Source organism: Equus quagga, chromosome 1, assembly GCF_021613505.1.
Source record: "Equus quagga isolate Etosha38 chromosome 1, UCLA_HA_Equagga_1.0, whole genome shotgun sequence".
In the NCBI taxonomy this organism is placed as follows: domain Eukaryota; kingdom Metazoa; phylum Chordata; class Mammalia; order Perissodactyla; family Equidae; genus Equus; species Equus quagga.
This window is the reverse complement of record NC_060267.1, coordinates 4,313,941-4,340,824: the sequence shown is the minus strand read 5'-3', so window position 1 is coordinate 4,340,824 and position 26,884 is coordinate 4,313,941. Positions and strand designations below refer to the sequence as shown.

Genomic DNA, 26,884 nt, shown 5'->3' with positions numbered 1-26,884 from the left:
CATCTTTGTGCCTTTCTCAGCTTTTTTCTTGTAATTAATTTCTTGCCTTATAGCATTATGATCAGAGAAGATGCTTGTTATTATTTCAATTTTTTTAAATTTGTAGAGGCTTGCCTTGTTTCCCAACATATGGTCTATCCTTGAGAATGTTCCATGTGCACTTGAGAAGAATGTGTATTCTGCTTTTTTAGGGTGAAGTGATCTATATATGTCTATTAAGTCCAATTGTTTTAGTTTTTCGTTTAGCTCCACTATTTCTTTGTTGATTTTCTGTCTGGATGATCTGTCCATTGATGTGAGTGGGGTGTTGAGCTCCCCTACTATTATTGTGTTGTTTTTAACATCTTCCTTTAGGTCTGTTAATAGCTGCTTTATGAACCTTGGTGCTCCTATGTTGGGTGCATAGATATTTATAAGCGTTATTTCTTCTTGATGAAGTGTCCCTTTGATCATTATATATTGTCCCTGTGTGTCTCTCTTTACCTGTCTTATTTTGAAATCCACTTTGTCTGCTATAAGAATTGCAACACCTGCTTTTTTTTCCTTGCTATTAGCTTGAAGTATTGTCCTCCACCCCTTCACTCTGAGCCTGTATCCCATAAGTTTTGATATGTTGTGTTTTAATTTTCATTCATCTAAAAGTATTTTCTAATTTCCCTTGTGATTTCTTCTTTGACTCACTGGTTATTTGTGAGTTGTTGTTTAATTTCCATATATTTGTGAATTTCCCAAATCTCCTTCTGTTACTGATTTCTACTTTAATTCCATGTGGTCAGAGAACATGGTTGGTATGATTTCCATCCTTCCAAATTTACTGAAACTCATTTTATTGCCTAACATAGGGTCTATTTTGGAGACTGTTCAGTGTGCATTTGCAAAATATGTGTATATTCTTCTGTTTTGTTCTATAGATGACTATTAGGTCTAATTTGTTTATAGTGTTGTTCAAGGAAGTTTGTTATTAATTGATTATGTTTTGTTGCCAATCTTCTAAGAAAAATAATTTAAGAAACATTAGAACACAATCTAAGAAAAAATAGAAGATGAAATAGAATTTTTCTAAAGCCTGAACCAAAATGTTAGAAGTGATGGCAAAATATTGCAGGGTTTTAATCTTTTAGGAAGCTACACAGACTACTTCAGCCCAGACAGAACTGTAACAGACAGAAGTTATAGTCTACAACTGGGGAGGGGTGGTGGGTGTTTGTGGTTGATAATACACACACACATAGACACACACACACACACACACCTCTAATACCTTATGGCACAAGATGGGATAAAAAAAAAACTAAGGGAGGTATAATCCCATAACTGTAAAAATTTGAAATATATGTACAAAAAGCTGATAACAGTGTTGCTTTATTCTTTCAATTTTTGGCTTTATACTTTAATATTTGTAATGATGTCTAGCAATAATTTAAGGTAGGTATTAATTTTTAAATGAACAAAAGTGTGTTTGTTATAATATTTGCCATTAGGAAGCTATTCACATACATACATTTGTAACCATTCAATGGAAATGACACTGAGCTTTAGAAATGGACATCACTATCAAGGTGTTTATTTTCATAATCTAAGAAGGAAAGAAAAACATGTTTATTAGGAACACAGAATTTTTCTTGTATCCAGCTCCCCTTATTTCTCTTTCAGGAGCAGCCTTGAATCCTTCAGAGCAGAGTCACCTGGGAGATGGATTTCCAAGCATGTTACCCAAGGTAGAGTATGTGTGCATAGATGATGACCCTTGAACTCTGTTGCATATATAATTGAGCATAAAGAATGAAATTATCAGATAGAAAAATGCTGCATGTGCAAATACTGTTTTAAAACCAGAAAAGCCTTAGTTCTTTCATTATTCTTTGTTTAGTTGGGGATTCAGGAAATTAGAGCTTCGTAGCTGTTTGAAGCATTGAGAGCTTTCTCCTCTCGGCGTTCTGTCAGAGAGGACACTTAGAACTATTAAGAGTGTTCTGAGTTACACCTTTGTCTTAACCCAGCTTTTAATTCTTCTGTTCTAGGTGGCGTTCTGCATGTTGCTGCTATTTGTTATTAGAGCAAATTAGCAGTGATCATTTTTATAGCAGTAGAAGTCATTTAAAATTGACTGTAGGGGCCAGCACCGAGGCCGAGCGGTTAAGTTCACGCGCTCCGCTGCAGCGGCCCAGGGTTCGGATCCTGGGCATGGACATGGCACCGCTCATCAGGCCACGTTGAGGCAGCGTCCCACATCCCACAACTAGAAGGACCTGCAACTAAGATATACAACTGGGTGGGGGGGGGGGTTTGAGGAGATAAAGCAGAAAAAAAAAAAAAGAAGATTAGCAACAGTTGTTAGCTCAGGTGCCAATCTTTAAAAAAAAAAATTGACTGTAATGGACTATGACATTGATACTTGAGTTTTTAGAGTTGGTATGGAAGCCTTAAATATATATGGCAATGAATACTATTGAATGAAGTGAATAACTTTGCTTTCTACTAGCTTTCTCCTAAATTAGATTCCACTCTACTGCACTGTATAGTCCCAGGGGAGCTTTGGATTTCTGTTGAGGTTCTCTTCTTTCTGGACTTATGAAATGGAATTACTTTAATATGTGTTTCTTCTCTTAGGAAACAACCAATGTCACAGTGGATAATGTTCTTATTCCTAAACATAATGAAAAAGGTAAGAAAAAAACCAAAAACCCAACTTTTCTTTAAATCATGCTTTCCTTTAAGTGAATTTAGTGGGAGAAATATTCAATCAACATATTAACTATTCATTATTATGCAGATTCACAATAAAATTTTCATGGATATCGAAACAGTCACAATTTTGACTGAGACATGGTTCTGATGGGTGATATGTTATTGTCATGTTAAAACTCCATGGGCCAATGAGGAACATACTTGTGGTTTCTTCACTTACGGGGATTTCTTATTTTCTGTTAGTGAAATTTGCTATTTTTATGTGTCATGGGAAAACATTTAAAAAATTACGTTGGGCTTTATATAGTTTTAGAAATTTTTATAGCACTTGCAGTGCTCTTTAGAGATGTGTGAAGAGCAATGCTGAAGGTCACTATGAAAATCCAGTTCTTTTCCATATCAACTTTCCTACTTTATTAGCAGGGAGAATAATTGAGTTCTCCCTGAGAATCATCCTGATGAGCTTTAATGGCTAGTTAAGGCTGCCTTGCCTAATCTTTGCCACTAGATCTGATGCTTCTTTGGTTCCAAAGAGAACTGGAAAAGTTAGACAAGGTTTTGGTCCTTCGAGGTTTAGCAGTAAGGTCTAAGTCAAACATGAATTGTGGAAATAGAGCCAAAATTGGGCTTGGAGGGATTAAGCCAGGCTTTTCCCTTGGAATTTGTATTTGATTACCTTTTAAACATTTTCTCCCAATCTCTGCTTTAGATGAATTTTTAAAAAGCTGAAGCATCTTCCTTATTTACTCTGAGGAAATAAGTTAGGCGTTTAGAGGATTTGGCTCATGAAAAATGTTTCTGTTGGTCATGCATGGGGAGTATTGTTTAGTCATATCAAGATTTGCACTTTGGTAGTTTTTTTTTAACTGGTTTTAGGTCCATAGTGGGTCAACAGGAATCTGTTGATCTAATGATGAGGACGCGGAGTCTTGGACAAGTTTCCCTCACTAAGCTCCTCAGCTGATCTCTTTGGGAAAGTGATAGAATCAGAGTGCTGTTGTTCAAATACCTAAAAAGCCATTTGCTGTGTGGAATGGCGGAGACAGACCCGAGTAAATGTGCAGAGAGCACACAGTGGATGGCTTGCTCAGTTTGGCGGGCTGGGCCTTGCTCTCCTGACTTTCCACTGGGCTCTGATGGATTTCCTCTATGGAAGTCCTGGTTCTTTCTAATTCTTTCTAATGATGGCATTGATTCTTAAAAAGAGAAAAGTAACTTATTTTTTCCCTACTTTCCTTCCTAAGGAATATTGTTTAAACCTTCTATCAGCTTTCAAAACATCACAGAAGGAACCAAAAATTTCCAAAAAGACTTCCTAATTGGAGAAGGGGAGATTTTTGAGGTGTACAGAGTGGAGATCCAAAACCGAACGTATGCCGTTAAATTATTTAAACAGGTATGGAAAGAATTACTATCACAGGATATCGCCTCCATTTATTTGCTCATATTTCATATAGAACGTGTCATTTTTCATCAATGTTGAAAGGAGGTGTATTTGAAAATAAAATTTCATAAATGGAAATAAGATATATGACCTCAGGTGACTGGAGAAATGACTGAGAAATGAATGCATGTCTTGCAGGAATGTGGAAGTTAGATCCGTTCCATCCCCAGATGTACTGTATGGGAAAGACTTTTCTGAAAAGCTTTGTAGGACCTTCGGGACTTTGCTTAAGATGATCAGATTGTGCTGGTCTGCTCCAGTTTTCATGGTTTTTAGGATGGGCAGTGTCTTCTCCAGGCAGCTTCACAGGCAATGCAACAGGTCAGCATTCGGTGCTCCTCGATACATTATCTTCTATCACAGGTCACATGGATAGGAAGGTAGGAAGAGATCAGAGTAGGAGGTTAGGAAACACTGGGTGACTGCAGCCAGCAAAGCAGAAAAGGTATGGATCAAACTCAGGAGTCAGGAAGAGATAAGGGTGCATACACCCAGAAGAATGCTCATTGTGTCCTCAATTGTTAGTCAACAGTCAATAAAGCTTTACTAAACTTCTGTGGCTGAGGGCTGAGCACGCAAAGACAAATGAAGCGTAGTTCCGTCCTCAAGGAGCTCTCCGTTGTGGGGGAAATAGCCAGCTAAAGAAAGATTCAACTGCAGTGTGAGAAGTACTTTAGCAGAGATTTGTCCAAAAGGGAGCATGTAAAAGATAGCCGCAGGAGGGGCGCATCCAGCACCCGGAAGGATGCCTGGCACAGAGTAACCCTCAATGAACATTTCTGCAATAAACAAATGGAAAAGTGGATGAAAGGAAGTGACCTTTCAACTGGATTTTGAAGGATGAGTAGAATTTTGGCAGGCAGTGAGGGAGAAATAGCAGGTGCAAAGGCCTAAAGGAGCAGGCATGAACACGTGTGTCTTACTCATGGATAACAGATCATTCAGTAGAGTAGAGTTTAGTGTTGGGGGTGGGAATGTAGTGACAAAAGATGATACTGGAAAGATAGATTAAGTCCATGGATGGTTTCTAAGTAGGAGAGGGAAAGGACTAGCTTTGTGTTTTTGAAGTACAACTTTATTCCAGGTTAGATGATGGACTGAAGGTGCAGGAGATATTGGAGGAAAGACGGCAAGAATAGACTGGAGGCAGAAAGACGTGGTAGAGTGATATTTCCGATGTGTAAACTAAGACGTGGATAAGGCTTACACCAATGTCCTCAACTCTAACATTCAAAATCACTAAGGAGCTTCTAAAAAATGAGCCCGTTAGCATCCGGTTAGGTCAGAGTAGTGGTGGGGAGGCAGGCATCAGTACTTTTAAAAAGCTTCCCAGGTGGTTGAGATGTGTAGCCAGTGTTGATCACCACTGAGCATCAGAACAGACGCAGTGGGGATGATGAGGAGCAAGTCAGCCTAAGAGATGACATGACATGGACCACATCTGGTGACCTGTTAGATAGGGCTGGGAAACGGGGGGGTAGGAGGGGTCTAAGGTGAGTCTTATTTTGCAGCTGACATTACAGGGTCTTTTTTTTTTTTAAGAAAAAATATTAACCTGATTTCTCTATTTCCCCAAGTTGCATTTTGCCACTAATTCTATATAAACATCTCAAGATTCCTGAGAAGACGAATGGTCTAATAAAGTCATGAAACAATCGACTGGTAAAACTATTCAACAGAAAAAACGTGGTTGCTTGAGAGGAGGCCTAACTGAAACCTGTCTCTTAGGGCCGGTGTCTTCCTGGCCCCATTTGTACATTCTCTTATGGTTGAGCCCAGGGCCATCTCCCCAAAGGCTCCATCCATCCACTTTCCTCGTCTCTCTGTAGCTGCCACCAACTCACACTCTCTTCTGGGGGTTTTCTTTCCAGGCATCTGGCTTCAAAATGGGATGTCTTTGCCCCTAGATCTCCTTCCCCTCCTGTTCCAAGATAATCATCATTTCCTTGATTGCTTCCAACCCCTCCAGTATGGTTTTTGTGACCCTCTTAAGTGTAGCCACAGGATCATAGCATTATCTCGTAGTACATATTGATTTCTCCATGCACCTCTCCCAATAGATGAGATGGTTTTCTTTAAAGAGCTCTTGTTTATGTTTGTATCCCAGAGCCTTATTATAGGGCCTGGCCTGTTGTCATTGCTCAATAAATGTTTTTGGATGAATTGAGTGAAGTACATATGTCCTTTTCATGAATTTAGTTACTGATCACTAGTAGTCAAAAGACAGGAGGGAACAAAATTACTAATGACCTAGAGACTGTACAAAGTCCTACACACAAACACACACACACACACACAGACTTGTCAGGAAAGCTGAGATGATTTAATGAAGCCTTAGTCACAGAGCATTTCTTACAAGAAGTGCAGTTTTATGCCACTGGGTCGTTAACTTCCATAACCTTTCTCAGAGGGAATGTACTGGATTTGTTAGATTGGTGCATCCACATCACCTGCAGATCCTCTGACACTGTGGATTCTGATTCAGCACATTTGGGCAGGAAGCTGAGATTCAGCATTTCCCGCCAGCTCCCAGTGAAGCTGACGTTCCTCGTGCTCAGACCACACTTTGCGTAGCAAGCATGCTGGGTTAGCATGAACACGCAAACCAGCCCCTTCATTTTCCCGATTAAGAGAACTGACCTCAGGAAGGTTAAGTGAGAAAAAGTCACAAATAGTGAGTGTCAGAGATGGGCCTGAAACCCAATCCACTTGGCTCCCAGGTCAAGGGTTTTTGAAAATATAAATTCTCATAAAGTGGTCCTTGAAAATGATTTGTTAGCCTAGTTTATTGTTTCTGACTTCCTGGATTAACTTGGAAAATAGCTTCCAGAATTCCTGTTGGATTTCTCTCCCTTTCTTCCTGAGGACAGAGAGCTCTACAAACTGCCGGGTCCCACAGCTTGCAAATGACAGAACCTCACAGCCAAGGGGCCTGGGAGTGCTCTTAATTTAACCCTTTCGTGGTGGGAGTTAGGCACCTGAGATTCAGAGACGTGCAGTGGTCTCAGGCATAAGAAGCCATCGAGGGCAGTGCCCGGTACAGGGTAGATGCTCAGTACAACGTTACTGAATTCTTTATTTTATTCAGTAAATATTCGTGTGTCAGGCACTGGGCTAGCTTCTGAAGCCTCCTTGAAGTAAGGAGTGATATTTTTCATTTGCTTCGTAAGCCCATGTTTTCAAAATTAGTACAAAGGTAAACTTGAACCAACACATGCAAATGACCAAGTCATAAATGCCGAGTTAGTGTAATCGCTTCTTACCGGAACACAGCTATTACGAACTGGATTCTTTGTGAGGTCAAGTGGGGAGTTTCTAACTGTCATGGGATTTTCTTTGAATACAAATAACATTTTTGAATTTGTGTAAATGTGTGCAAAATATGGTGAAAGAGTTTGAATATAAAATATGACAACATGGTACATTGCATAAAAAACTTTTAATTCAAGAACAATGGTTCTAGTAACGAACTATAGAAATGGCCCCTGAAAGCACAGCCTGAGAGCGGTGGTTCTGATTGTTTGGGGTTAATGGATATTTGAAAATCTGATTAAAGCTAAGGATCCTCTCCCCAGAAAAATATTCATTTGCGTTTACACCAAAAACTTGATCTAATTTCAGGGAGACTGTAGACTCTGAGTTAAGAATCCCAGAAATAGAGATCTTTTCCTGAATTTTTTTCTTGTGTTTCTGTGTGATATTTAGGAGAAAAAAATGCAATGTAAGCAACAATGGAAGAGCTTTTTATCTGAGCTTGAAGTTTTACTACTGTGAGTATCTCTTGTCTGGAATTTCTCCCTTTGTGCCTGGTTTTCATCTTTGATTCTGCAGCTCTGAGCTTGGCGTGGTTGGCATGTCATAACTGCCGCTTGGATAGTACAACCTTGGGTAAATTTTTGACATCTGCCTTGGTATATTCCTTAGAATACATTTTAAAGTAGACCATTTACATAATTCGCTCGAACATGTTTTAACAAGAAACTGTCACAAGGAAGTGGGTTAAATCATGTGTGACTAACATGGCTGAATGTAAAGTAATTCTTAGAACATTAGAATTGTATATATTTTACCATTTCCCCTTCCTTAGAGACATTCCAGTAAAGAAACTGTTTCATCAGGATAACCCTCTTCAGGAAGAGAGATTTAAACAAAGAAATCAAGTGCTTTTGATGTGCATATTATTTTCTGGGAATTCATTCATGCGCCTAGGAGTCCTTGGAGACAAAGGAGAATGACTTCATTTTCTTATATATTCATCTCTGCAGCTGTGCAGCCGGCCTCATCGAGGGCCCCTAACCCTATAGAGTTCACTCATCACCCTTTATGAAGAGAAAATGTTCTTTTCAGATGTTTTCTAAACCAATATGTGAAGTGGGGGTTGGGGAAGGCATTACACAAAATCCTTCTCCTTTTACATCCAGGGCCGGAAAATCATAAAAACTTAATATATATCATTTAGTCAACAAAAAACTATACCAAGATTGGAATAGTAGAGGGTTTTTATATTTAAGCTTTATTTATTTGCTTTTTGGCTCCCACCAAAAAGAAAAAAGTAAAATAAAAAATAAAGCTTAGGTGTTTTTGGTGAAGTTCGAACATTTCAAAATTCCCAAATTGCAAAAGGGTAAACCAAGAAAAGATTTTCATCCACTATTACCATGCAGCCACCCAGCTGATTTCCCCAAAGGCAACAGAGTCATCAGTGTCTTGTGTATCTTTCCGGGGATATGTTATACATAAGCATATATATGTTTTGTTTTCTTATTTTCCTCTTGTCGCACAAGAGGTAGTGTAAATACATTGTTCTCGTTCTTATTTTAGTATTCTCTGGTGTGCTGTGTTGTGATTTAATCATCCATTCTCCTATTGATGCATTTTTAGATTTTTTTCTAATTTTTTATTATTAAAAAATAGTGCTGCAACAAGAAAACCTTATATATATGTTATTTCATACCTGTTTGAATATATCTAAGATAAATTCTCGTACATAAAATTATAGGACCAAATGGTTATGTGCATTACATATTAACGAATTGTCCTCCAATAGAAGTTATACCAGTTTACACTATGCCAGTTATACGGGAGACTGCCTGATTCCCCAGATTCTCATCAACATAGTGTTATTCTTAACTTTTAACTTTTGCCAGTCCACTAAGTAGAAATGGTTTCTCAGTGAAGTTTAGATTTCTTTTTCTATTATGAATGAATCTTTTCACATATAAGGAGATATATTTCCCTTTCTATGAAATATATGATAATATCCTTTGCCTATTTTTTAATTAGGCTGTTGGTATTTTTCTTTATGGCTTATAGGAACATTTTATATATTAGAGAAAGTTAGCCCCGTTTTTATGTTACAAGATACAAATAATTTTTTACCAGATTGTCATTTGTTCTTGCTTATTCTAGTTTTTGCCATGTGGAAATGGTTTTCGTGTAGTTGAAATTTAATCTATATTTTCTTTTATGGATTCTGGGTTTTATATCATAGTTTAAAAGGCCTTCCCCACTGGAAGGTTATAAAATGATTCAGCCATTTTTTTTCCAAACACTTTTATGATTTCATTTTGTACAGATATATATCTGATCCATTTGGATTTCTTCTGGTGAGGTACTTACATATTAATTTAGAGAGGGTTCACACCTCCACGACGGTGAGCGTTCAGGGTGTGCCATCATTACTATTTATATTGCTAATGTTTGTTTAGTTCTAGGCCCCACACCAAATGCTTCCCATGTAGCAATTCTTTAATCCTCACAACAATCCCCATTTTGCAGTTAGGAAACTCAGGGAGATCCTACTTTTTTACAGGATGCATCTTGTTGCCTAAAGCATCTTGGGTCTTCCTCTCCTCGGACGTTTACCCATGAGTCAGTCAGATGCAGCCTTCTCCTTGCAGAACATACTGTCTGCAGTGGGATCAGGCAAGAAATACGCAAGTAAACAGGCAGGTGCAGTAAACTAAGTGCTAAGCTGAGGAGGCACAGAGCCAAAGAAGGAGGAAATGGTAACTTGTGGGGAGGGCAGCCGAGTAGGCGTCTTGGAAAAAGTAACATCTAAACTGAGACTTGAGGAAGAGTTGTTTTCATTTAATATTAAGGGACCTACTTAATCCCAGTGCCTTTAAATAGAATTGTGAACTCCTTAGCTAGTGGCTTCTGATTCTTTTTTTTCCACCTTCCTCAAGGGAAGGGATGGGAGCTGACAATTTTTGAGGACCTGGCCCTTGCCTAAAGGTTCCACCTTTCATTCGATTTCCATAAGAATCTCGGGAAGTGGGTCTTTTGTCTACTTCCATAACCTGAGTGGTTTAAACAACAGAGATTTATTTTCTCACAGTTCTGGAGGCTGGAAAGATCAAGGCAGGTTTGCTTCCTGCTCAGGGCTCTCCTCCTTGGTCTTCTTCATGACCACCTTCTTGGTCTTCACATGGTGGAAAGACAGGGGGCAGACTTCTGGTGTTTCTTCTTATAAGGGCACCAATCCCCTCCTGAGGGCCTCACCCTCATGCCTCATCTAACCCTAATTATCCCCCAAAGTCCTCATCTCCAAATACCATCACATGGGGGGTAGGGCGTCAACAGATGAATTTGGTGGGGGATACAGTGCAGATCGTAGAGATGAAATAACTTGCCCAAGTTCACACAGTGGATAAAAAGAAGACCAGAGATTCAAACCCAGGTTTGTCTGAGGCTCAAACCTTCCTGCTCTCCCACATCAGGGTGCCTCGGATCCTGTTTTATCTGTACTAGACACTCAGAAGTACTTGTTGAATTGATTTTAAAAGGTGTCAGATCTGCTGACCTTCAGATCTATAATCTAAAATCCCATTGACTTAAAAATAAAGGATGGGTGAGATGGGTCCATAGACTCATTTTCTGCTTGCTTGGTAATATTTTAAAATAAGCAAATGGTCATTCTGCTCTGTGAGCAGGAGAGCAGAGCCCCAGGCCATGGCTGTGTCTATATGAGGTCTGCTATTTACTGCTTTCCAAAAAATTTCTCTCTCTGAAATATTTTAAGTTGCAGGAGAATCAACCAACTAGTGGAATAGATTAGCTCCTTAAGCAGCCAAGTACACTAGCTCAATTCCTTTTCAGCTGTTTGCTTTTCATCATATAGATATGGTCTGAATCATAACAGGTATAAGGATCTTGTGTCACAGAAGTTCTTTACATATTTAGAAATGAAAGTCTCTCTCTGTGTTTGAGGAAGGAGGAATAGAAAGAATCAGAAGACGTATATATGTGTATATATGGGAGCCATAGATGTAAGCGTATGTGTGTGGTACGTGTTTTATAGGAAAGTTTTGATACTGAAGAAACAATAGAACCTTTTTTAAAAAAAAAAACCCAACAGCTTTATTTATTTTTAATATCCCCAAGCATGCCTAGGACATAAAAGGTGTTCAATAAATAACTGTTGAATTGAACTGAGTTCACAGTGTGTGTGAATTTCACCTGTTTTATATTTCTTAATTGTTACCTGCATCCCATTGGTTTTCACAGTGATGACGCATGCATTCAGGAAATAGAGTGTTTAAGGAAAGGAGCTTGAAAAATGTGTATTACACTGACGTAGAATTCTGTGATTAAAATCGGTAATGTGTTTGTCAACATCAAACTTTACTGGTCACGTGGATTTTCAATAACCATACATGCTTTGTGAAAACATTGGAGGTCTCTTAGCTGTGTGAATGGTGCCTCATACAGTACCTGACACCGTAGTCCTCAGTAAACAGATGAATGAAAACAGTCTTCTATTCTGGTGCCTATGCTTACACATCTGTGCCTAAAGCAATGAAATGGGTCATTTCTGTTGCATTATCTTAATTTATTTAATTAATAAGTTATACTGGGTTTCATGTTGATAAAACTAAGTTAATATAAAATATTGTTGTCTATGTGTTGTAAAATTCCCAACATCCCAAATCTTAAGAATGCTTTACTTTCTTAAATTTTTTGTATTATATTTGGATATTTTATTTATATTTGCATGATCATAATCAATCAGAGTGGCTAGTATTTGTCAGAACGCTTAGACCAATTTGGAAAACAAATCTGTGTCACGTGTCTGGTGAAATTACTTCTCACTTAGTCAAATTTATATTCCGCTTTAGACCAGTTCCCCACCCCACTTCATCACTCCCAACCAGAGTGTTATTCATTTCCTATTTGAATAAACAATTTGATGGATTTAAAAATCTTTTGTTTCAAGGTTTCATCATCCAAACATTCTGGAGTTGGCTGCATATTTTACAGAGAGTGACAAGTTCTGCCTGGTTTATCCGTATATGAGAAATGGGTCCCTTTTTGACAGACTGCAGTGTGTAGTAAGTCCTGTCTATCACTCTGCCTGATGCCCTGACCCTCTGAAGCCCCAGGGGAGCTGCTGAAACCTTCTGAGAGCCGGAGGCCAATGAGTGTCCGCATGAGGGGATAGGCAACAATGGGTTTCCCAAGAAAGCAGAGGACGCCTCCATAAATTAACTTCTTATTCTTAGAAGGCTGCATAAATATCTGAGTTATTGTGTGTTGTGCAACATAATGGCCAAAAGATTTGCTGGTCTTTACTCTTTATTGATTCTGTTTTTCAAATGAGTTTGCATCAACTTATTTCTCAGATACTTCTTATGTGCATAACTTTGCACAAAGTACCGTTCAATACAAAGGAGAGATATAAAGGGGATACCGACTCCTTGCAGAGAAGGAGGTGGAATAATTGCCATGATTTCTCACAAGATGTTTTTGAAAGCTAAGGTTAAAAATTGATTCCAAATAGATTGTTTCAGTTAAGATGAGCGTAAAAACAGATTATTCTCAATTACCCAAACTATCGTGCCACAAATAACTTTAAAATCTTACTTAATGAAACTTTAAACACAGTTGCGTTACTAGCCATATTTTGATTAAGCTAATTTTAAAATTATCGGGTCTTTCCATTGGTTATAAAGAGACCTAGAAAGGTCGTCAGTAGTAGAGGAAAACTTACCTTGAATTAAAAACAGGTTATGGCAAACCAAAATGTTGACTCACCCCCTCCCCTCACCGTATGCTTCTACTCTGGCATACTTCTATGGGTTTTGCTCAGAAAGTGCAACCAAACCATCTACTGTGTCTTTTTAGGGTAACACAGCCCCGCTCTCTTGGCACATTCGAATCAGTATCTTAATAGGAGCGTGCAAGGCCATCCAGTATTTGCACAACATCGAGCCGTGCTCAGTTGTCTGTGGCAGCATCTCCAGGTAAGCGAGCCCAGTGCTTTAGGTTGCTCCCGAAAGCCCTTTTCTTCATCACGAGTGAGTCACCCTTCACGCTATTTTCTGTCCATAGTTTCCCTCGTTATGCATGTGCTCGTGTGAAGAACTCTCATCTAAGCATTTAAAATCTTACCTTTTTATTAATGAAAGTGTGTCTACCAAATTTAAAAAGCTACATTTGTGTTGCCAAAGGGAAAGTTTATATTATCTTTGGGAATTATTAATGAATAATGTAGGATAGACAGATTTGTGTATTTTATTAATTATGCCTGATCCCAAACGTGGAATGAGTCTATATTCATCTCCCTTTTCTCTTTTTGACTGAGGTTTAAGGAACGGTTAAGTGACTTATAGAGGGATTCCTAGCAAGAGGACGGTAGTAAACGCAATTAAAACTCTTGGTCCTTGAGTCTCCAGTGTCTTGCTGATTGCACTGCACCTGCTGCCCTCGAGCTTTATGTGTTCTTCTGTGCTAGCCGAGCGGCAGCTCCAGAGTTTGTTTTTGAGACATGAGAAAATCAGAAGCAACATCTTCCATCTTTCTTCTTCTTCAGTAGACATAGAGAATCATTCCGACAGAGAGTGCGTCCCCTGTAGCAACCCCCTGGTGAGTTTCCCTGGGTGCCCTTCATCTTGACACTGTCCAAGAGCGGGTAAATACACCTTTGCTGAATAGCAGGGAAGACTGCGTTTAAAAGGCTGCCGCCTCTTCTGAACCGTCTCCCAGGATCTTGAAAAAACCTTTGAGTGTGCTTTTAAGTTGAGCAGAAGAGGGACTGATTACTTACTTCTTTGTTTTTCTGGTGAAATGAACTCCACATAAAAACATGAGATTTTCGCTCGGTCCTGGGAGACGAGGGGGAGCGACCCTTCGCTGCCTGCTCCTGCTGCAGGGTGGTAATTCACCAACTGCTGGTGGCCCAGAGAAGCAGCATAACATTGCTGCACCTCGTGGACCTGGGACAAAGATGGACAGTGAAGGTCCAGGGGTCGGTGGAATGAACCCCTGGGGTCAGTTCCAAAGGGCTGAGGTGGCCCCGCAACCTGAAACATCCCCTCCTCCACACAGCTCACAACAGGCTCGGCGTAGCAGGTGCTCAAATGTATGTTTTCACTGAGCGAATAAATGCATGCCTAGAATATTGCTATACATAGTCTTCCTTTGTGTAAAGTGAGCATGAGCTTATTTTCAATAAGCCAAGGATTAAGTACTAATGTATTAATTAAGCATTAACACATTAATTTTATTAATTTTCCTGTGGTGTGACTGAGTCTGTCAAATCCTTTCCTGAAAGCGTAGCTCGACAGGAAAGGAGGGTGAGAAGGGAGAGTGTCGAGGTTCTGGTACTTGATGGGGGAGGGGGGCGGGGAAGGCCACCGACTGGGGCAGAGGGACCCTCAGGGTGGAGGGTGTAGACCCAGGCTCCGCCTGCACCACCAGGTCTTCTGCAGCTCCCACCAGGGAGGAGATAGGCCCGTGCCCCTCCGGCGTCTCCCCTGGTCTTAGGCTGGAGCACAGGCTGTGGCCCTGAGTTCTGCTTTCTCATTGTCAGGTAGTGTCTGCACGCAGGTTCCCAGGAAATAGGCTCAGAGGCCGAGGTGTGCCTGCAGGAGACTCTTCAGAGTGCTCTCGGGAACAACAAAAGTCAGGGAGGGAAGGGGGCTGGCCCCGTGGCCGAGTGGTTAAGTTCGCGCGCTCCGCTGCAGGCGGCCCAGTGTTTCGTCGGTTCGAATCATGGGCGCGGACATGGCACTGCTCGGACATGGCACTGCTCGTCAGACCACGCTGAGGCAGCGTCCCACATGCCACAACTAGAGGAACCCACAACGAAGAATACACAACTATGTACCGGGGGGCTTTGGGGAGAAAAAGGAAAAAATAAAATCTTAAAAAAAAAAAGTCAGGGAGGGAAGGAGGCAGGCAGCATGGGCCTCAGGGTTTTGTGCCCCGGCATCCAACCCGCCCTGAGTAGGGCTGTCACTTGGGTGAGGCAGGTTGCTTCCCCCAAGGGCAGGTCCCAGTTGGGGCTCTGCTATGAGCCACCAGCTGCCACCCCTCCCTGGCTGGCGAACGAGTGCCGCTCTGGGTCCTGAAGGCGGGAATCTGGGCTGCACTATGGCAACCACTGCAGGTGTGGGCGAGGAGCTGACGGGACCAAATGATTCTCCCTTCTCATCTACTTTCCACCCCGCCTTCTTCCCCCCCTTCCTCCTAGTTCAGTGTCCGCTATTGTATAAATCAGAGAGATCTGAGTTAAGAAGTCAGCTTTCCCCTTAAAGCGTGATTCTAAGCAAATTGCTTAACTTCTCTAAGCCTCAGTTTTTCCCTCTGCAAAATGCTAATAAAAGAATAATAGCTTCTATCTTTTAGGGTTAAATGACAGAGAGTGTATATGGTGCTCAGCAAAGAGCACTCACTCAGATGGTGGCTTCTGTTACAGTTGTTCAAGAAGCAGCAGGTGGGGCCAGCCCCACGGCCTAGTGGTTCAGTTAGGTGCACTCTATTTTGGTGGCCCGGATTCAGATCCCAGGTGTGGACCTACACCACTCGTCAGTGGCCATGCCATGGCACGAACCCACACACACAAAAAATAGAGGAAGACTGGCACAAATTGTTAGCTCAGGGCAAATCTTCCTCATACAAAAACAGGAAGATTGGCAATAGATGTTAGCTCAGGGGGAATCTTTCCTCAGCAAAAAAAAAAAAGAAGAAGAAGTGGCAGGAGTGTCCATGATAGAGGCTAACAGATGTGATGGTCAGTCTTTTTAGTTATCACTCTTTTACTTATTATCTTCATTCATTTGGGCCGCTATAACAAAAATACTATGAACTGAGTGGCTTATAAACAACACATGTTTATTTCTCACAGTTCTGGAGGCTGAGAAGCCCAAGATCATGGCACTGGTCCATTCTGTGTCTGATGAGAGCTGCTTCCTGGTTCACAGACAGCCGTCTTTTCTCTGTGTCCTCACTTGGTGCAAGAGGCGAGGGATCTCCCTGGGGCCTCATTTCTAAGGGCGCTGCTCCCATTCATGAGGGCTCCACCCTTGTGACCTAATCCCTTCCCAAAGGCCCCACTCCCCAATACCATCACATTGGGGGTTAGGATTTCAACATATGAATTTTAGGGGGACACAAACATTCAGTCCATAGCACTTATTTCTGTCATCAAGTCCTCATGTTTGAAAAGTGGACCCACCACCTGAGCTCTATTTTAATAAAAATCGCTTCTGTGTTAACATGTTTATGAACATTTTGAAAATCACATTCATTTTAGTTCCCGTGTATTTATAGGACATCCGTTGTGTGCAGAGCATGGTACTGGACCACAGGGGAAGACAGTGACGACCATAGTCCTGTCCTTGAAGGTTGAACCTGGTGATCAGAGAGAGAATGCACACACAGAAAGTAGGCGTGTGGTGCTACCGATGCCCAGTGCAAGGCTGGCTGAGAGGGCTTCTTCTAGTGAGAGAGTTCCAGGCCAAGCCTTTGAGGAGACGGGTGATGGCAGTGGATGGGTTGAAAAAAGGGATGAGAATATTCCTGGTGAGGCAATAATTTGTTCAAGGAAACAGAGTAGAGAATTGCCAAGTGTATAATGAAAGCAAGACAAATGAATTGATTGGAGAGGAAAGGATGAGGCTGGAGAATAAGGAAAGATAAGACTGGAAAGGAGTAAAGAATGTGCTGGGTACAGGGTGGCATGGAGCCTTGAATGATAACTGGCTGAGGACCTGGGTTGGACAAGCCGGGCTCTGGCAAGGGACTCTGAGGCTTCTCTGCGGTGTAGGTAGGAACAGAAAGGTTCTGGAGTCTCTTAGGTGGTCTCACAATTGAAAAGGAGGCCATTTCTTCCAGGCCAGTATCTCCAGGACTTGTCTAGTCGTGCCGAACTGTAAAATCATTGAGATGGCACTGCTGGACAGAATGCCCAAGGGGCAGTGTAGATACAGAATACCAAGGAGAGCTGATCAGAGACAGACCTTCATGGAAGAGGCAGGACATAAACTGGAAATGCAGCTAGCAACATATTTTATTTTTTCAGTTTGGTTAAGGGGCTGCTGATGATTGTTGCTTTTCTGGGTTTTCCAAAGGGTTCGAGGTTCAAACATAATCATAAATAGACTACGCCCACCCAGGCATGTGTCAGGGTGTGGAGTTCTGGGGCCACGGGCATTTATTTGAGAATTGTGTTTCACAAGGGCTCACCGTTGTGTCCCCATCTGTTCCAGAGCAAATGAGCCCCTTCCATAGCCACTGATCTCTCGGCCCTTCTGCTGAGCCCAGAGCAAAGATGCTGATAAGTGCCAACTCTGACAGGTGGTTTCCCCGTCTCCTTGGTGATGTGCACAGCTGCTCTCGAGAAACTGGAATGAGACCCACTCATTTCATTCAGGGTGCTGAGCATCTGTCAGATGGTAATGACATTTGGTCCCCAGCGGTCCTGGCCAAACGTGAATTGGCTGACCTAGACTACCCTCCCGAATCTCTTTTAAATGAATCCTTCACTTCGCTCTGAACTTGGGCCTCCCTGATTCTGGGTCCCTCTATGGACAGCCTAGTGCTTTTAGGGAGCTCTGAAATCCCTTTTTCTGCCTTTGCCACATTAATCTTATAATTCTTTATGGGGAAAGGCAGCTTCTAGGAGAGATGTCTTTTATTGCACAGCCCTGAGAATTGGCTCAAAGAAGGACACCTTGGGACTGGCCCCGTTGCCTAGTGGTTAGGTTCAGCGTGCTCAGCTTCTGCCACCCCCACTTCAGTTCCCAGGCATGGACCTATACCACTCATCAGCCGGTATGCCGTGGCAGCGACCCACACACAAAGTGGAGGAAGACTGGCACAGATGTTGGTTCAGGGCCAATCTTCCTCACCAAAAAATTTTTAAAAAGGACACCTCAAAATGTGTTAATTAGTGACTTTTTCTATAAGGCTCTGTTTTTGTTAGAGTGAGCAATGGAAGATATTATTGCCTTTATTTTCTGTCCTGCATTTGGGCCTCAGACTGATGAATCACAGAAGAGTTTATCCTACATCATTTGACATTATTAAATAACGCTTTTCACAGCATGAAATAACATGGCACGATATGCGTTAAGTGAGAGTAAGTGAAAAAAAGCCAAATTGAGTAGTATACAGTACACAATTATAACTCTGTAGAACTACAAATTCATGAATTAAAAAAAAATTAAAAGTAAATCATACCAAAATATAAATAAGGCTTTGTTTAGATGGAGAGACTATGGCTTTTTATGTAATGGCATTTTACTTCTACTTTGTGTCTTAAACATTATATTTAAGGATTATGTTCTACTTTTATAATAAAAATAAAATTTATTAGAAAAAAGTAACTTGCCATGAGACCCTTCCACCTCAAACTGAATAATCAGAAGTTCCAAGATGGAGTGTCTAATTGCTAAGGTACCCTAACAGTTCATTCGTTCTCTGTAATTACTTCTAGCCACAAAGGAGCTTGATAACCTAATACCTTCATGGTTTCTAAAATAGTTTAATAAACGAAGATTGCAAGGTCATTATTCAGCAGCCTGGAGCCCAAAGTGTGGGCAACACCCTTTGTGTGAGCAAAGCGCAACTGTGTGAGCCCAGCCTTGTCCTCTCAGGTCACGGTTTTCTCACTTGTACCTCCAGCATCAACTGAGATGATGTCAGGCTGGCGCTTCCAAATTCCGTGATCTTACACCTGCCTCATCTAGTACTGTGCTCTGGACTCATGGATCTGGGGACCGGGGAACGAGATGACCCCACATTCTCCTGAATCCTGACCAAGCTTTACCAGTCCCACTGCTGCGGAGCAAGGATGAGCCCAGGAATTAGGGCGGCACCTCCAGAGAGCAGGTTAGGCAGAGTCCTGAAATACCTCTTCTCCAGAAACACTCTCTCTCTAGACTTTTCTCTGCCCATCCTCTTTTTCAGGAACCACCCCAGTGGCCTCACTGAGGTCCCTGTCTCCTGTCACTGGTCACTGGTGTGGCCTTTGGGGTCTCTCAGGTCTCAGCCCGGATCCCTGCTCTTCTACTTCCTAGCATGCAACCTCGGGTAAGGTAGCTCCAGAGGCTGGGTCTGCTCTCTCGCAGCCTGCCCCTCCTCCTGCTTGTGACATGAGGTGAGGTCATCTGTGCACAGTGCAGCCCAGGGCTGGCAGTGAGCTTGATTACTCCCGTAATGGAGACTGGCCTCTCCCACTCCCGTAAGCATGTCATCCTCCGTCCTGCGATCCTGGCACACACCTGGTTAGAGTTCCATGTGGGTGCAGCTCTAGTTCTTAGAACTTCCTTTATATTGAGCTAGAATCTGTCTTCCTATGACTCACCCATCAGCCATTATTTTGCCACTGGGATTATCTACATACAGTTAAAGAAAAGAAGAGATAAAAGTTCATTTCATTTCTGCTTTGTAATCGACAGTTTTTTAATCTTTTATGAGTAGCTGAATAAAAAGATGTTTCTTCCAGTTAACTGCATAAATCGACAGAGCATGGAACAGGGAAAAAGGAGAGCGAGGCTGGCGTCCTGGCTCTATCACTAACAAGCCATTTTGCATAGAACAAGTCATTTCAATCACGTGGCCTCATTTACCGAATCTGAAAACGAACCCGCAGCGATGACAAATGAGTTTCGTCTCACATTTCTTCTTTGATTGATTGGTAATGACTTTCTACCTGCAGTGTTGAAAGGGACTCTGGAGTGAGTGTGTTCTGAACTCAATTAGTGATGTCTGCCAAGAATCGTGGAGGGAGTTTTGGCGATATTTGGGCCACATATTTGCCACATGCAGAGTGGTCTAAGGCTACTTATGGTTTCAAATTCTCTCTAACAGACTGATGATATCAACAAATGTTTGCCTAGTATCTTCTATAAACTCAACATTATGCTTATATAAACAACATTAGTTGGTCTCTGAGTGCCAAATGGTAAATACAGTCTGTACAGCAGGAACTTGGAGAAAGGAGGACCACGGGAATCCAGAGTTTTAGAGGGAAAACTTCCTGAGGAAGTGAATCTTAGGCTGCATAGAGGATTTCCATAAAAATAAGGGACGGGGAGTACTTTGCAGGTGAGGGGGACCACAGTAAGCGCTGTCTATCCTGACTGCACTGATAAATGCTAACACATGCAGGGGAGCTGCTGGGCTGCAGACGGATTGGGGAGCTCAGCAAAGCCAGAGGACTTTAGACCTCATGTGAAAGCCCACTGAATAACTTATTAATGCTCCCAACAACGCTGAGTTTAGGTATCACTGGTCTCAGCCTGGCAGAGGAGAAAGCAGAGAACTGGAGAGGTTAGTCTGGCCCTGTCACGTGTCTGGAGATGGGAAGGAAGGTGGGGTTCCATGTTTGTGTGGGTCCACCAGTCACGCTCTTCTTAGGTAATTAAGGATTCCGAGCCGGGATTCCTGGCAGCATGTTGGTTTCCCCGGCGGAGGCAGGGAAATTGGGCAGGAGAGAACATAATTCGTAGGTGCAGATTCGGAAATGTTGACCTTGGGCTCCGAGTGAAATGTCAGTAGGCAGCCGCCTTGGAAGGGGGATGCGGCCTAGAGATCTGCATTCGGCATCTTTGCCCTGTTCAAGCAGTGAGAGTAAATAACCTTCCCGGGAGAGACTATCAAGGACACAGCTGCGGAACACCCAAGGAGGAAGCCAAGCCCACATCTCAAAGGTATTTTCAAGAAGTCTGGTGGTTTAGTTAGCACAAAATGTCTAGGTAATTTGAACTCTTCAAAGAGAATGTTATAAAAACAAAATTCATTTCCAGATGGTAGAATTTGAGGAGGAAAAGGATTTAAAAGAAAGAATCTTGAAGAGTTGACATCTCCCATCTTGGCAAAAGACCCTCACATTTTTATTTGGGAAACGAAGATGTTTTCGAATTACAGGATCACATAAGAGCATCTGAAAGCAGTAAACTCTTGTTATTTCCATCCTATCCCATGGCGAGCTTAATTGTTTTCACATTTATGAGCAATTTTAAATGGAAATGCATTTTATCTCCAGCATTTTTCATCCCAGACAGTCTTTCCTGCTAACGTTTCCAAGGCGAGCAGATAATCTTGGTGAACGTGTGTAATGTTTCCTATAGGATCGTGTTCTCTCGTCGGTATTGTCGTTTGTGTCCTGCCAAGTGAAAGAATCTTTCGTACAAGGGAGGTGGCCTAGGAAAGAAAGGAAGGAAGATGCTGTTTGCTTAAAAATGAATTTTTACAAAATAGAAATTGATTAGAGGTGTGTGGTCGTGGTAAGTGCATGGAGGATTTCCTTTGTGAGGGACTGGAAAGACTGAGGGGTTGGGAAGGAGGGTAGGAAGCCACAGGTGGGCCCCCTCCTACGTTGCGATACCCTTGCCTGAGGACCCAAGCTCTTCACTGCCCCCACCGCAGTGTTGGCAGGTGGCAGGGGTGGCCAAGTCCTCAGGGAATGCAGAGTCTGATTGTTTGTTTGACTGACTGGTTAATGAACCAATCTCCTCCCTCTCTTTCTCTTCCCCCGAAAAACTATTTTTGTTTTTTAGAAACATTTTAGGTATTAACAATTCTTTTTCCTCAGACTTTCCTATTTTCCTTGTAGTGTCTGTCTTCTTCCAAAATATCTAAATATGTTCATTTTTTTCTAAGGGATGCCAAAGCAATTAAATATTACATAAGTTAAAATTTCCCCTATTAATTCTATTTATCACCACCGTCTCTAAACCCCAACATTCATTTATTTATACACATGGATACATACATTGCCAAACAATATATATTTTTTTCTCTCCATGGTCTTAAAATATCTGGGAATGTTACTTTAGTCTGTTCTTCCACAACTTCTCTGGAACTATTGTGAAACTCAGCTGATGGCTTGAAAGTCCTCAGATCTCCAGGATGATCCTGCCGCCCTCTGGACCTTTGTTCCTTTAAATTGGTGTCCCTGAACTTCTAGCGGTAACCAGCCAGGGTACCTTGGGGCTTCCTGGGGCTTTAAGGTAAGGTGCGGGGTGTGGGGGAGGGGGGGCGGCGGTCGGATGGACAGTGGCCAGGCTCCGTCCTTTAAAGTGCGTTTCCAGGCCTTCCGTGTGTATCAGGCGCCCTGCTTGCGTTCTCTCCTTTAATCCTGGTAGGAGCTCTGTGAGGTCAACATTGTTACATCCTTTTTCCTGCAGGGAAACTGAGGCTCAGGGAAGCTGTGCTGGTTTGGTTAGAGACACAATTTCACATATAAAGCAGGACTACCCCTTATTGGCTGGGCCTGTACACAGAGAGCCTGGACTCACAAGGCACCAGTTAAGCAAAAACAAGCTTGAATAATGTCTCTCGGTCGTGCCTGGGTTCCATGGGAAGGAAAGAGAAAGCTCCATAACCCCGTGGGGAGTAAACAATCTCAGCTTTATTCACTTCAGGCCTGATGCGCTGCATGCTGAAATGGGGGAGGAGAGTGTGCCCTTTTCCAGTAACCTGTGGGTTCCTGGAGAAACTGGGTCTTGCCTCATCTGATGAGGGAAAGAAGGGTATCATGGTGAGGGGTGTCATGGTGTTGCAACAGGAGTGACACAGACAGCAAGATGTCCTATTGCTTCAGGCTGTCAGGGAGAAGCCAGCTGGATCCTCTTTATCTCTGGGGCCGGTTGGGTGGAGCCTGAACTTTTCCTAAGAGTTGCCAGGCACTCAGGGGCTAGACTACTGGGCACTTAAAATTCCCCCTAAAATACTTTAAAAATAAATATCTTTAAAAACCAATCATGCACTTACACATAAAACGTGGCATTTGCGCTTGAATTCAAATCCTGTGTTATAATCTAGGTGTATCATCTCCCTTTATATTTAAGGCCCAAAAGCTTCAACTAAATTAGGAGACAACCTAGTGAGCAAAGAAAGCAATTCTTGTAGCTTTTGAAAGAGTTGTCCTAGAGACCCCTAGCAACAGAGAGATTAAGTAACACCCCCAGGGTCAGAATCCCAGTTCACCACCTGCTGTCGGATTTTCCCCACCTGCTTTTTAGTGCACCACGGCTGATCCTTCTGCTGGAGGAATTGTCTAGAGAGGCGATGGCCTTTCTGTTACAGGAAGTAGCCTCGTGGGAAAGAAAAAAAGAAGTAGGTTGTAGAAACACTACAGTGAAGGTGTAGGCCGTGGGATGTTTCTCTTCTCTCTTTTGGTGACCACAGTAGCTAGCAAGCCACCGTTTCTGGCATTATATCGTTATATGATCTTAGTTATTTTATATTGTCTTTATTTTGTTAGTCTGTTTTTTTGCCCACAGGATAAACGTAATCAGTTGACCTGCATGGTGGCTGAAGGCATTTTATGTTTGAACGTTCTATTTAAGGTTGAAGAAGGGGATGGAATTATGGTAAAATTGATTGTCGAAGGGCCTTTTGCAAGTCCCACTTTCCTAAAACAGAACATTCTTCCTCAGCTCCATTAACCTTTATTTAGAACAGAGTAAATCACTGGACTCAAAATTTATGTTACACCCTAAAGTCCGCTGGTAAACAACTTGTCTTTTGACCAAATACCATTATTCAAAGTGCAAACGCAATGCCCTAGAACAATTGCACATTCTTCCTGACGGCCTCTCCCTGACCCAGTGTCCCCTGTGGTTTGTTGGGTAACTCGTTGTGTTCACCCAGCACACTGCCCGACACTTACAGAAGCATGAGTCACCAGTTGCTGAAGGCTGCCCCCAGTGGTTCTGAGGGTCAATAAATGGATTAGATTATGGGTTTTGTTGTCTTTGCTTTTTTTTTCCTTTTGTATTTAGAAAAGACCTGTTCTTCAGAGATTCTAAGTGTTTCACAAATTCAGCCTTTGTATTCTTATGGTTCTGGCGTGTTATGACTTTATTCCTTCTTTAGAGCTGGGGGGAAGAGGAAGAGGGCTAGATGTCTGACATTGAAACTTCGGCATTCAGAATCTTTCGATCCTCCTCCTGGGCTGAAAGAAACGGCGAGGGAGGGTGGCTGTGTGCAGAAGAGAGCCAGGCTCTTGGTGAGGCAGCAGCTGGAGGGGCAGAAGCTTGGGTCCTGGGAATGAGAGTTAGGGGCCCCCTGTGCCCGCCTCAGCTCCCGGCACCCCTGGCAGTCTCCTGCACTCAATGCCCCAGCACTCTGGAGTGGTCAGGGCATCTCCAGGAGCCCCAGCCTTGATGTGAACTAGTGAAGCGTGCACCTGTGGAAGAAGTAATTGTGAACTGAGTGTCTGTTCTTATCTAGAGCTGGAGAGAGTGTAGGCTCTGGTGTACTCCTCATCCTCAGGGGATGTCAGCATAGTCAACGCTGCTCTCTGGATGAGAAAACCAGAGGATGGATGAGGAGTGACAGAGATCCATGAGGCCCAGGCTGGCCTTAGAAGCTGCCAGGCCTGAAGTATCTGGGGAGAAAATACAAAGCAAGGAGAAAAATGAGGACTGTGATTATTGATACAAGTCTGGAGGGCCAGGCCGTGTCTGACTTTCTCCTCATAAACCCAAGGGTCACACATCCGGTGAGGGCCCTGGGGCCCATGCCGAAGAGCGTCCCTTTGGATCTCACCATTTTGCTGCCAGCATTAGAGGAGAGAGAGTGGACAAAGTCTACAACGTGTCCTCCTCCATCCTTAAAGGGCCCTAGGGTGTCTCTTCACTTTGTTTGTCATCAACACAGTGCTAGACAAGGTGTGGACTAGAATCCTTGAAGCCTTAGCTTCACGTCCCCTAAGTAGAACTAGGACTCGGAATCCTCTGAATCGTTATCATACCTGCACTTCAGACCCGTGGAACTACTGTCTGCCTGTTGGCTATTTGTACGGGGACAGCAAGGGCTTCTGGAGCTTTTGTAAGGTCCAGTATTTGTTCAGCATTAAGAATTGCTTCTTCTTATCCTGTAGCTATTACCGCTTTTAATAACAATGTGTAGTACTACAACTATGCCACTTGGCATCTTGGATGGGCAGGCCTGGTATTAGAAGCTTTGTTGGCAGGGGACAAAAAGCCCTAACCAACACTGAGACGTGGGCAACTTTCTCCTGGCCCACCCACCTCTTTTATCAACATCCATCTGCTCTCTTATGATTAATTACTCGTTTTCGTCTTACCAACCATCTGTTGAGCATTACGGTGTACCAGGAGTAGGTTATTTATATTCTCCATGCCAGTTCTGTTGTTTCCCTCATTTCACATGTGAGGAAAGATGACATTGAGGTTTACGGGGTGAAGTAACCTGCCAGTGGTTCCAGAGCCAGGAAAAGGCAGAGCTGGCCCCAATGCAGGCTGTGTGCCACGTGAAATGCATGGGCGCATCCTTTCCCATCCCTGCTGGGATGGCCCTCCGAAGGGAGCACTCAGCCATGAGGTGAAGTGATCATTAAGCTTTTGATGGGACGAACAGCTAACACCGACTCCAAGCGCTTGGCCTTGGCCTCTGCAGATATTTGCATTTTAAATAAGACTCAAGCACAAATAAGCCGTGGAGGTAGAATAGTGCAGTAGGGTATCCTTAAGGCAGGGTCTCCCAAAGATTCCTCAGATCACCACAGGTTAGTGGCTCTCTTCTGCTAAGCCGAGCGTTGCACACACAGCTCCATGCACGCAGCAGACACGTGATTGTTAGCTGATTAGAGCTCCATTACTGTTCTTGTCACATGTAAGGAGAGCCCAAGGAAAGCTGCTTGGTGAACTTTAGTTTCTCCTGTTGACAAGCCATCGGCTGTGTCCACCAACTGCATGTATGTGTCTGTAAGTAGGAAATGCCCAGTCTTCCTAGGGCAGGCTTTTGTTTTAGGTTTTATACAACACTTGGATTTATACTGTAAGAAAAATGGGAAAATGTGCTCTAGTTCGTGGAAAATTGCATATGGCTTTATTTTGTCCACACTTGGAAGTAACCAGATGTGAAGGGGAGCTTGTCACGTTGTTTTTCACCCGAATGCCTTTGTGATGTTTTGTCTTGTTTGTCCTTGATCCCAATTTTAGTGCAAACATACTTTTGGATGATCAGTTTCAACCCAAACTAACTGATTTTGCCGTGGCGCACTTCCGACCCCACCTTGAACACCAGCACTGCACCATCAGCGTGACCGGCTGCAACAGGAAACACCTGTGGTACATGCCCGAGGAGTACGTCAGGCAGGGCAGACTCACCGTCAAAACCGACGTCTACAGCTTTGGGATTGTGAGTTCACCAAGGGGGGTATTTGTCACCAAGAAGGCTCTAAATTCTAAGAATTTTTTTAAGGGCATTAACTTTTAGACCTATTGATTTCCTGTTACTTATTGTCTTTTACATTAAAATTATGCAGTCAGTCAAGCAATAAAATATAAAGTCGTTAATTAGAATGAACTATATTCATCGTCAAGGTTAGTTGTTGCAACCAATTGTGTGTATCTATTTAACAAATGTAGCTGACTTTCTGTGTATTCCTTGTAGGTAATCATGGAAGTTCTGACAGGTTGTAAAGTGGTGTTGGATGAGCCCAAGCACATCCAGCTGGTAAGAATTGTGTTTGTCTCTGCGCCTGTC

The 26,884-nt window shown here is 42.6% G+C and overlaps 1 protein-coding gene across 6 annotated transcripts in view; it reads left to right on the top strand.

Moving 5' to 3' along the window:
- IRAK3 (interleukin 1 receptor associated kinase 3) overlaps positions 1–26,884 on the top strand; it is a 71,568-nt gene that overhangs the window by 27,110 nt on the left and 17,574 nt on the right. For all 6 annotated transcript variants that reach the window (XR_006885832.1, XR_006885831.1, XM_046644276.1 and 3 more), the window contains 8 exons: positions 1,654–1,718; positions 2,611–2,665; positions 3,933–4,084; positions 7,838–7,902; positions 12,351–12,465; positions 13,259–13,377; positions 26,338–26,536; positions 26,792–26,854. Coding sequence is in view for 4 of the 6 variants with exons in the window: in XM_046644276.1 (XP_046500232.1) it covers positions 1,654–1,718; positions 2,611–2,665; positions 3,933–4,084; positions 7,838–7,902; positions 12,351–12,465; positions 13,259–13,377; positions 26,338–26,536; positions 26,792–26,854 (833 nt within the window). In the remaining 2 variants the exon portion in view is untranslated. The remainder of the gene's footprint in view (positions 1–1,653; positions 1,719–2,610; positions 2,666–3,932; positions 4,085–7,837; positions 7,903–12,350; positions 12,466–13,258; positions 13,378–26,337; positions 26,537–26,791; positions 26,855–26,884) is intronic.